The sequence below is a fragment of the Archocentrus centrarchus genome, unplaced genomic scaffold, assembly GCF_007364275.1.
Source record: "Archocentrus centrarchus isolate MPI-CPG fArcCen1 unplaced genomic scaffold, fArcCen1 scaffold_52_ctg1, whole genome shotgun sequence".
Taxonomy (NCBI): Eukaryota; Metazoa; Chordata; class Actinopteri; order Cichliformes; family Cichlidae; genus Archocentrus; species Archocentrus centrarchus.
The window spans coordinates 321,131-333,620 of NW_022060274.1; the positions used below are offsets into that span (position 1 = coordinate 321,131).

At 38.9% G+C, this 12,490-nt stretch overlaps 1 protein-coding gene across 1 annotated transcript in view; it reads right to left on the minus strand.

Moving 5' to 3' along the window:
- tmtc1 (transmembrane O-mannosyltransferase targeting cadherins 1) overlaps nt 1-10,883 on the minus strand; it is a 174,278-nt gene extending 163,395 nt beyond the window's left edge. Inside the window, exon 1 of the mRNA XM_030725270.1 lies at nt 10,461-10,883. Within this exon, the coding sequence (XP_030581130.1) occupies nt 10,461-10,756 (296 nt within the window). The 5' untranslated portion in view covers nt 10,757-10,883. The remainder of the gene's footprint in view (nt 1-10,460) is intronic.
- Between the last annotated feature and the right edge of the window lie 1,607 nt (nt 10,884-12,490).

The following is a 12,490-nucleotide window of genomic DNA, read 5'->3' on the forward strand; positions in this document are numbered from 1 at the left end:
CGACATGTAGTTCGATTTCTCCGGAGGCGCACGTCAGGTTACGTTGAAAGATCAGTGCGGTTTCTCGGCAGACCGCTGCCATTACTTTGCGGACTGATGCGGTGAGCAGGCACACGCATGCACACATTTGCCCGATGGCACTCCCAGCTTAAACCGTTAGAGTGGAAAAAAATGATTTCATATCAATCCACAAGGGTTTTAAATAAAAATACGAAAACAAAGGTCATTTTATCTATAATTTCTCTTAGTTTTAGTTAGTTTTGTAAACTGTTTTTTGCTTTTAATTATAGATTTTATTTATTTCAGTTAATGAAAATGTTTTTTTCAGTTTCAGTTTTCATTATTTCATTCGTTTTCATTAACTATAATAACCCTGTTTGTTACGAAGTTTACCAGCCGGCAGGAACCAGCTTGGTGGTATCACATGGTATAGCCAAACTCGCATGCAATTGGTCAGTGGGTTTCCTTGGACGCTTCACTACTACCCTAAAGACTGTAAAAGCTGCGCCGGTAAACCAGAAAGCGCTCAACAAGATTTTAATTAAGTGGTTATTTCTGTTTTGGTATTAGGTTCGGGTCCGCTTGAGACATCATTTCGGTCCAGATCCGGACCGAGGTCCGCCTATTGGTGATGTCTGGTTTAGGGCATTGGACCCTGTGGTCTTTTTTTGTTCGTCTGGACATGTTACATATGTGTACCTAATTTCATTCATGTATGTGAAACACAGCAGTGGGAAATAAACTAAAGGTGGCACTGTAGTGCCATTTTAAAAGGGCCATCCTGAAACCATTAAAATACTTACATTTTCACCAAACCTGACGTGTGCAAAATTTCATGAGTTTCTGAGCATTTTTAGGCCCTCAAAAAGGCAATTCATTTGCCTAAATGTCCAAAGCAATTACAATAGGGCCTTCACACAGGTTGTACTCGGGCCGTAAAAAAAAAACAAACAATACCTGGAAAAATAAATTTACAAGGAAGACACAAAACAGAAACGAAGCCTGGTTACACAAACCAGCAACCCTGCTGTACTGTGCCTGCATGAGTAAGCGTGAGTGTCTGTGTCCATGTCATGAAATGTACTTATTAACGAGGGTGGAAAGCTGCAGCTCCGCCCGAAACGGATGGAGAAAGATCCAGGACACCCAGGCTTTCTACAACTCATCAAGAGCACTGAAGACCCATTGACCACACACTCGAAGGGGCCACCTCAGCAGTCCTATTTCATCAACCTCTTGGTTAGGGCTGGGTGACATGAACCAAAAGTAATATCTCGATATTTTTTAGCTGAATGGTGATATACGATATATATCTTGATATTTTTTCTTCCCAAAGGTATTAACAAAAAGTCACTTCAGAGTCAAAGCTACATGTCCCAAATGTCACCCAGCCATTTTTATTAACATTTAGCTGTAGATGTACATGAGAAATTGCTCAAAAATAAACTATTGGGATATTTAAATAATAATGCTCCTCAAATTGATGCTTTTTTTCCCTCTGCACTAAGTTTTGAATATGTAACATTTCAAGTGAACTACACTTAAATAAATGAGTTGATCCAATGTGCAGTTTGTTGACTTTATATAAGATGTTAAGTAATTTGGACTAAAAATGATAAGTTAGTTGAACTGAAAGCATGTAATCTGAACTTGATAAACTGAGTTCAGGTTACATGCTTTTAGTTCAACTAAGTAATCATTTTTAGTCCAAATTAATTTATATGAAAAGTTAAGACAACAAACAGCATGCTGGATCAACTCATTTATTCAAGTGTAGTTCACTTGAAGCTTTACATATTCAAAACTTAACTGAGTCAAAGCAACAAGTTTACCACTGTTGCCAACTTGGTGACTTTGTCGCTAAATTTAGCGGATTTTCAGACCCCCCTAGCAAGTTTTTTCCAAAAAGCGACTAGCGACAAAGTTAGCGAGTTTTCCCGGTGACGTTGGCGACTTTTGGAGAGTTTTTTTAACCTAAACTCCTCCGCTATAGCCATGTTTTGTGTACATACAACCTTCGTACTGCGTCCATTCACACGCTTTGGGACCCCCAAGAGTACCTGGCTGTTGGTATGTATCGTAAGTCACGTGACCTTAATGTGGGTCTGTTCATGTCCTCGTGATGCAGGCGGCGGATACGACGCCGCATTGAGTGGGTGGGGCCGTTGCTGTGATATGTCAGCGTATATGTGGATGGATTCACAAATCCTGCAGACTGAAGAATGGAAGTTTGTTCATTCAGTCTGTTCACATATTTTGTTATCTTACACAGGAGGAAGCACGTTGGTGAAGTCTACTTCACTGCAGACTGGCTTTTTAAAGAATAAGTCAGCTTTTTGCTATTTTTGCTCTGGATCTTTTCTGTTTACATTTTAATAGCACAGCTGTGAGTCTTTTGTTATGGAGGGAAAAAAAGCATTAATTTATTTGAGGAGCATTATTATTTAAATGCCAGTGGTTTATTTTTGAGCAATTTCTTATGTACATCTATAGCTGAATGTTAATAAAAGTGTCTGTGTGACATTTGGGACATGTAGCTTTGACTCAGAAGTGCCTTTGTTTATACCTTTTGTGAAGAAAAAAATATCAAGATATATTTCGTATATCACCGTTCAGGTAAAAAATATTGAGATATTATTTTGGTCCATATCGCCCAGCCCTAGTAGTTCTAAACATATTTAGGGTGTTTTTCTTCACTTTTTGTCTCTCTAAAGATATTATTCCTCTCTCCTACAGCCTCAAGTGCAACTACATGCAAATAACCAATTATGCAAATTAGGTGATGACATCATATAGCGACTTCTAACGGCTTTTAGCACAGCCAATAGCTACTTTCCTTGCTGAGGAGTTGGCAACAGTGAAGTTTACTTGACTAAGTCAAGTTGAGTCGTCAAATTTTTTGTTACAGTGAAATAAGCTTTTCCAAAACTTAAAATGAGAAAACTAATACCTTCATCATGAGGACAATAATAACACACAGCGACACAAACGGAAAGATTGGAGGGAGGAGAGAGATGCACGTTTTCTAGCTGAAATACAGGCACTATTGTGAGTTTGTGTCAGCTAAAGATGACAACATCAAGGTTAGTTGTGCACTCTGTGCTAGCAACAAAGTGCTATCACTTCCAAAAACACTATGTCAGATTTGAAGAAACATCTGGAGTTGCAACACAGTCACACTTAGAGAGTGAGTCCCACCAGGTTGGGCGAAGCAGAGCTGCAGCTAATGTGGAAATTCACAAGTTTTTACCATCTAATTACCAAAGTAATAACCAGCTATCCAAGTAATTTCATGGTAACAACAGCGGTTACAACTGAGTAATATTAAACTGAAATTTATGTAATTGAATAGTAAGGGCCCCAAAACTGAGGTTAATACTGTGGAAACAAAGATATGCCCATGAAGTGCACGAAGGACTTCATCGGTGACTTTGCTGACTTGCTGACGGGTCTCATACTAAAATATGACCGTATTTTAATTGTTGGCGACTTTAATATTCATGTGTGTTGTGAGAGTGGTCCACTGGTTAAAGAATTTGTCTCACTTATTGACTCTTTTAACTTAACACAACTCGTGTGTGGTCCCACTCATGAAAAAGGTCACACACTGGATCTGGTGTTGTCTTATGGACTTAGAGTCTGCATCACAGGGATACGTGACTGTGGTATATCGGACCATTTTCCTGTTTTATTTACAGCAGCGCTCCCCAGCTCTGGGATAAATAGAGTATCCTCTACACGTCGTGTGCGCTTGGTTAACTCTTCATGCGCTGCTGATTTTGCAGCTGCTTTTAAAAACTCTGACTTAAGCAATTTGGATTTTTGCTTGAGCCTGAATACCGAGGACTTCACTAACTCTTTTATATCTGCTTGCACTGCTGTACTGGACTGTATTGCCCCTTTTACAACCAAACGCACCAAACCTTCCTCCCAGCTCTGGCTGGATGAGACAACCCGCGCTCTCAGACGTGAGTGCAGACGCGCTGAGAGAAGGTGGAAGAAGGATAAGCTCCATGTCTCCTTAGAGATCCTGCGTAACTGTTTATTGAAATACCAGAAAGCAGTAAAATATGCAAAGTCTGCTTATTTCTCTAACATTGTTTCAAGTAACAGTCACAGGCCTCATTTTCTTTTTAGTGTTTTTAATTCACTCGCTGATCCTCGCTGTAATGTAAACCAAGCCAAGGTCTGTCCTGCACTGTGCGAAAACTTTAAGAAATTTTTTGTGGAAAAAATTTCTGCCCTCAGGCCTTCATCACCTCAGCCTGAAACAGACTCATCTGCACCTCCTCCCAGCAGAGCTGTCTTTGAGCAGTTTGAGCCTGTCACACTCTCCACACTAAAGGAGGTGATTCACAATATGAGACCTGTAAACTCTCCCACAGACTGTGTTCCCTCTCGCCTTTTTAAAGAGGCTTTTGATTCAGTGGGACCAACTATCCTCGCTCTGATTAACAGTGCGCTTGCATCTGGTTGTGTTCCAGCTGCCTTTAAACATGCAGTTGTACAGCCTCTAATCAAGAAGAAGAACCTTGACCCTGATGTTCTTTCAAATTACAGACCAATTTCTAAATTACCATTTTTATCCAAGGTTGTTGAAAAAGTTGTTTTTAAGCAACTTCAAGCATTTTTAAGTGGACATGGAATGTGGGAAAAGTTTCAGTCAGGTTTTAGAATGTGTCACAGCACAGAGACGGCTCTTTTAAGAGTTTTTAACGATCTGCTTTTAACTGTGGACTCTGGTAGTCCTGCAGTTTTAGTACTTCTAGATCTGTCAGCTGCCTTTGACACTGTGGACCACGAGATCCTTCTATCCCGCCTAGAACATGAAATTGGCATTAAAGGCACGGTTCTGACTTGGTTCAGATCTTATCTTACTGATAGAAGTTTCTCTGTCCATCTAGGAAACTGTTTTTCTACCACAGCAAAGCTTTCTTGTGGAGTGCCTCAGGGGTCCATTCTGGGCCCAATTCTTTTCTCATTGTATATGTTGCCTCTAGGGTCGATTTTTAGGAAACATAATATTTGTTTCCACTGTTTTGCTGACGACATCCAGGTGTATATGCCCATCAAACTGAACAGCAGAGATCCATGGGAACCCCTGCTGAACTGTCTAAGTGACATCAAGTCCTGGATGAGAAACAATTTCCTAAATCTTAATGAAAGCAAAACCGAGGTCATATGCTTTGGTAAATTTGACCCCTCAAGCTACTCCTCTGGCACTCCGAGTCATTTGGCTCCTCACTGTCGTGATGCTGTGAAAAATCTGGGTGTCATTTTAGATAGTAGTTTTGAAATGGAGAAGCAAGTAAGTGCTGTTACCAAAATCAGTTTTTACCAACTCAGAGTCATTGCCAAGGTAAAACCTTATCTCCTGCAGCAGGACCTGGAAAAAGTTATTCATGCTTTTATTACTTCCCGCCTGGACTACTGTAATTCTCTGTACTTTGGCATAGATCAATCATCTGTGCGCCGCCTGCAGGTAGTCCAGAATGCGGCAGCTCGTCTTTTAACCGGTTTAAAAAAGCATGAACACATTACCCCAGTCCTGTCATCCCTTCACTGGCTCCCTGTCCGTTTTAGAATCGATTTTAAGATTTTATTGCTTACTTTTAAAGCCTTAAACGGACTGGCACCTTTGTATCTGTCTGAGCTGCTTCACTGTCACACCCCTGTAAGAGCTCTGAGGTCATCGAACCAGCTGCTCTTACAGAGGCCTAAAACTAGACTAAAACAGAGAGGTGATCGAGCTTTTGCAGCAGCAGCACCAAAGCTATGGAACGATCTACCTCTCCATATCCGCACAGCTCAGACGATACACACATTTAAATCTCTATTAAAAACACATTTCTTTTCCTTGGCATTTGGCTGCAGTGCTACCTCCTTTTAGATGATTGTTTTATGGTATTTTATGGTACTTGTTTTAAACGTTTTAATTTTTAATTTTCTTATGTTATTTATTGTTCTTAATGTTTTTATTTATTTATTTTATTTTATTATTTTATTTATTTATTTATATATTTTTATTTTTATTTAGTATAGTCCTTGGGGTTACAGATCTTGTACAGCACTTTGGTCAACGTCGTTGTTTTAAATGTGCTTTATAAATAAACTTGACTTGACTTGACTTGACATGAGGATAAACCATTTAGCAATGGTAGCTTAATAATGTGGTAACAATATGGTAACTAGTTAGCAATAAACAATTTTTAGTATAAAGTAATAATGGCTGATGTTTAAGCATAATAGGATAGTATTACCATATTATAAGGCTTGAATTAATCATACCTTAAGCTCCCACCATTTTGCTTTGCTTAATAGTGTAAATATTATGCTTAATGCTCTGGCTTATTAAATGAAAATATTTATGGTAATTTCTGTGTAATAAGCAGAAATCAGAGCTGCAAAATGCAAATCCGACTGTTTGTATTTATTGGCATGTTAATCACTGAAAAAAAAACAGTCGAGAAGTCTGTTGGTGAACTGGAGACACAACCTTTTTCAAAAACATTAATTTCTTGATATTTAAAACTAAATGCTAAAAAATAAACATGTAAAACATTCATCAAAAGCTTGCTTGAAAAAACAATGCATTGTATTTGTTCATAGTAGAGTGGCTGTGTGGTCCGTCAGTTAGTGGTCCCCCATTCACTCTGCTTCCACAGCTGTAAGAAAAGTAAATAAAAAAATAAATAACTTTAATTATTTTAAAAAGCAAAGAAGTTCACATATTATTTGGGTTTATTGCCAATTTAGATTAAGTTAAATAGGACAATGGTAATATGATTTCCTTACAGCTGTGTGCATCACTTTAAATGTTCCCCTTTAACACTGAGCCCTGCTGGGAAGAACCGGCTCCCAGTAAGTGGCAGACTGCTGCCTGATGGGAGTCTACGCATTGTCCTTTATATCTGGAGCAGAGAGAAAGAGGATGTGGGGGCCAACAGCCACCTTTTGCCTTCTTTTGCCTCCTTTCTGACATACCTCACAGTTCCATGCTGGCAAAAACCATTGGATTATAACAGTATCTTTTGAATAAAATCTCCATTCTAGCTACTGTTATAGGATTGCAAGGTAAGAACATTTTTTTTTAATTCTATTTAGTACCATGTGTCTTGTAGTTCTTAAATTATACCACATCCTATTAACTTGCACTAGTGACAAAGTAGTCTGAGTAGTTGCTCAGTAGCTATGCAATAGAAACTAAGGTTGCATAAAAGTAAGGCTATCATGATACATTATTCAAGAGCTTTTAAATATATTTGACTTGTGCAAAGGACATTGTGCTTTTTGTCTGTGGAAGTATTTTCTAATAATTTGTATATCTGGTACTAATTATTATTGTTAACAAATACTGATAGCAGTATTTATTATGGTTATAATAATACTGATAGCAGTATTGGGGCTGCAACTATTCCTTGAGTAGCTTGAAGAATTTAACCATAAAAAATCCTCTACACAAATTTGTTGCATCGATGCTTTGTTTAAACTCTGCACCATTTTGTTAAAAGAAGTATGTTATGTATCGTAAACAGTTTTTTACTCACATAGAAAATATAAGATTTGCTGACACAGTCATATAGCTATGTGTCACAGTGAGTCCTTTCTTGTATGACTACTCAGTTGTGTAATTTAACATTTTAGGTATTAAGATTGTAAATATTGGAATCAATTCAACACGTATAGACTTACTTGTCCATGCCTCTGCATGTGTTGTGATTGGTTTATCTTGGCTCTTACAGTGAAACACCCAGAAGATGCCAAACACGGGTACATGCTGTTCTTAAAACATTCAAGAAAACACACAGCCTAAGCCGAAGAAAAACTCCACGTGGATCAAAACGCTATTACCTACACAGCCATCACTGCTGAAGTCCTTTTGGTAGCTGACAGCGAGCAGAAATGTAGGGTTTCACCCTTTACTGGTGACTCACTCCTTAAGTTTTCAAAAGAGCTGAAGGTTTTCCTTGATGATGAGCCAGAGTTAAGAGCAATAATGGACAAAAAGAAAAGAGAGAGTTTTTGCCCATCTCTTACAAAATTTTGATTTTGTAAGAGATGGGCAACAACTTTTGTTTTCTTCAAATTTTTTGCCTCAAAATTCTGAGAAAATGTTTGCAGTTTTAACATAAATAGTTTGGTTGATGAGAAGTCTGTTTTTTGCTGCTATTTCCAGGATTGGATGATGTTAATTTATTTCTTTTAATATTATACATATGGAATAAAACCACAGCATGTCTTAAGGTTGGGGATTTTTATTGATTTACTTTATTTTAAATTTTTCGCATGCCTCTGTGTTTTTTGTTGTTGATGATGTTGTTTGTTTGATTTTTTCTGTTTGTTTGTTTCATTTTGTAAATCCTGTTTTCATATATCCAAATAAAATATTTCTTTAATTAATTAAGTTCAGGCATTAATCAAGTGATCATTTTGATAGGGTTGCTTCAAGTTTATCCATATTGTGTTATGTAAACATCACTTTGTTCTTTAAGGAAAATGACAATAAAACTGCAAGTTCGCAAAGGACTTCATTTGACATCTTTAGTTTATTATATGTAAAAAGCAGAAATTTGTTCTTGTAAACTGACGGTTTTATGCAGTTATTGCTTTAGAAACTACCACAGGTTGTTCTACATAGTGATCACACTTCTTGTAGTTTGCTTTAATAGGTTATTACATAGAAACAGTCAGATTTGCATTTTGCAGCCCTGATTCCTGCTTATTACACAGAAACTACCACAGATATTTTCATTTAATAAGCCAGAGCATTAAGCATAATATTTACACTATTACGCTGCTGGGAGCATTCTGCTTTGCTTTGCTTAGTATGATTAATTCAAGCCTTGTAATATGGTAATACTATCCTGTTATGCTTAAACATCAGCCTCAGCCATTATTACTTTATACTAAAAATTGTTTGTTGCTATCTAGTTACCATATTGTTGCCACATTATTAAGCTACTATTGCTAAATGGTTTATCCTCATGGGCATATCTTTGTTTCCACAGTATTACCCTCAGTTTTGGGGCCCTTACTATCCAATTACATAAATTTCAAAGCACTATTACTCAGTTGTAACCGCTGTTGCTACCATGATATTACTTTAGGTGGTTATTACTTTGGTAATTAGATGGTAATAACTTGTGAAGGTCCACATTACTTTTGTTTCCAGCTTGTTACCCCATTATTACCACATTATTACAAGCTGAATAGAAAGTGCTACCAAAATGTCTTTTTAAACAGAAATCTGTCTCAGAAGGCTGCAAAAATCCCAACAAATATAACATCACAGTTTTATAAATATATTTGAAGTGGCCAAAAAGCACTGGCTTGATTATAATGTAGGTACAATAACACAAACTCCTAAAGATTGTTGAAAAACAGGTTATTTCTTCATTTCATATATAAGCCCTTCATAAATCACTGACTGCACTCTATTTACCAACATAAGCAGAGACATTACACATAAAAACACACAGAAATATCAGAATCACTTTATGGCAGACCATCACTTTTTTGGCACAACACCGGCAGCTGTTGAAAGTAACTAATAAAGTAAACTGTAATCTAACTTAGTTACTTCTAAAATTAAACAATCAGTAAAGTAACTAAGTTACTTTTTAAAGGAGTCAGTAATCGGATTACTTTTTCAAGTTAACTATGCCATCACTGGTTGTATCCCACTAGGCTTCATGTCTAGCTAAAGACTACCTGTCCTAAAACTGAACTGCACCATGAAAGAGTGGGAAATGAAATCTCGAGTAACTCTTATTATGGAGCTGTTTATCTGAAGGGCATTTTGGACTCATTTCCGTTATTTAAGAACACTGTGCTCCTTTCTCCTACTTATGCTCGTACTGAAACATAATATAATTTATTAGACACTCCCATCCTGTTATGGGCGCCTGACTCCCCACCCTCGCTAATTCCGTCCATCGCTGAGTTGAGCACAGCAGACCCGCCCACTCCAAAACAGCTCCCACGCCAGTTACGTTCCATCTTCATATCCTCACCCACGCAGCACACCTCACACTACACTACCAGACTTAAAACAATAAAAAAAAATTTTTTTTTTTAAAAAGCTGCGCAACAGGTTCCACATTAGGCTCTTCTGTGAGATTCGTTAACCCTGAATCACAGCAGTGATGTGAGAAGGACTGCTGGATGTGCTGGGACAAGCTGCTCTTTAATATGAATCCTTAGAATGGGAGAAGAGCGAAAAGCCAGGCTCTCGATAACAATATATATAATATTCTTAGAGGGTGTAACTCCTGAGAAGCCACTGCCTGACAGTGTGCCATGTTTAGAAGTTGAGTATGAAGCTACAGCAGGACAATTGAATGACGTCAGCCTGAACTACGCGTTTACACGGCGGGGTCTCCGCGCAGCTACTTGTCGATCCAGCGGCACGAAGTGTTTGTTTTCTGAGCTGCAGATAAGGCCGAGTCCGGAGAACTTACTTGAAGGTGAGGATGCACAGAGGTCTGTAAGACTTGTGGCTCGTGTTGTCCGCCATCCTTTTGCCCCAGAAGTCGTTGCTTAAGATGTTTCTGAGGCTGGAGCCCGGTCGGACGTCCGGATTGTTGATGATAGCCCACACATCGTCATGCACTAACTCCCCACGGAGAGAGTTGCTATAGCATAGGACACACAGAGCGGCCAGCACGATATAGCGACCCGCAACCCACACTGCCTCCGGACGGACCGTCACCCGTGACTGCTGACGGGTTTTCTTTTCCCGTGCCGACGCTGTCATGTCGGGCCTGGTTTATCCCGCAGCTCCGCCGGACTGAGGATGAAATTGGGATCACTAGAGAATTCGTCCATTCCGCCTGAAAGGTAGCGGCTCTGCGTGCTGGGGACAGCGGGGACGTGTGGATATGTTGTGCTGCTTTCAGGTGCTGTGGGAGCGCGTCGGACTTATTCGCTATAGCAGAGCACTGGTGTCCCAGCCCGATGTGATGTTTAATCGTCTTTACTGTTTGCATTATATTCTTTTATACGTACATTATTCATTTTACAGGAACTGAATTGTTGAATGATTTACTAAATAAATAATTAACAATAATAAAGAAATAAAGAAATAATATCTAAGTGTTACCTATTTATTACCATACCAAAACTGAATCTTTTGTGTTTATACACTTGAACGCTCGTTTTTAAGTTTCAAAACAGCGAAATCAAATACCCCTAGGATGTCATGGTTTTGTTTGGGAGATGAAAAGTCACTTGCATTATTGATTTATGTTTGTTTGGTTTTTGTGTTTGTTTCTTTGTAAACCTTACACACGTTTTATTTTTTGGAAAGAAAACTTAACACATACAAAGACACACCATAACAAAAAGCTTGTCTTGGACAAAACTGTATTAACTTTTTGACATACAAACACCTCTATATGAGTTAAACTTAAGCAAGACAGATGTGATAAGACTGAACTGTCACATCCTTAGGAAACTGCACTAATATAAATATTATGGTATGAAAAAGCCTATGACAATAAGTTTATGACAAATGACAAATGGTGCTCGAAATAAAAAAAGAAGGGCCAAGGTGTGTTTAAATTGGGTATTCGTGACAAATGGCAAGGTTAACCGTGTAATGTTGCATGTGCGAGCTTATGTGGAGAGCCTGAATGCGACATCAACACGGAATGCGCCAGCATGAGCATGCGCAGGAGGACGCTACCTCTGTCGGCTTTGAAAACATCAGCAACAGAGAATAAATACAAGCCGGCAAAGACTGCACGAGTGCATCATTGTGTACGCGCTGATACAAGATGTCCTCTAGCTGCGTAAACCAGCAAGACCGAAAGCAGCAGAAGAAGCAGCTCAAGCGGACTCGTTGTATCAGTGACATGCAGTCAGGGGAGGCAGGTGAGACAGTGCCTCCCCTGACATCATGACTAGTAAAATACTAACAATGATAAGAGAAAATACATTTGACCACTTGACTGTTCTATAAAACTGTTTTATAAAACTGTTTTCTGAATTATTTCAACACTTTAATGGGCAAAATCGTGGAATTTAGGCATTGCCTGTTCAAACACATGGAAGAAATACGGAGTGAGCCAGTGCAGTGCTGTGGCTCACCTCTGGTGGCGCTGTGTCACATACAATAAATGAAGCAAGCTGTTGGCGCATGCCCATTGCTGTCTCTCTTTATATCGCCAGTATACATGTTTGATTACACATGTGCTACAGATGCTGATGTTCTAATATACTGAATGAGTGTGTGTGACATGTTTATTCTTTGTGATCGGTCATAAATGCACAGTGAAAATACACAGGGGGAGGCAGAAAGTACCGTGCCGCACCAATAGGGGGCAGTGCTGCAACAGTGCTGTCTCACAGGGAGAAGGATAGGCACATGTATAGGCGTAGGAATCGGGGGGGGACGGGGGGACGTGTCCCACTCAATATTGTAGACAGGTGCATTTGTCCCACCTAGAAATTACACCGCGGAGGAGAAAATTTTTTTAACTCGCGTGCT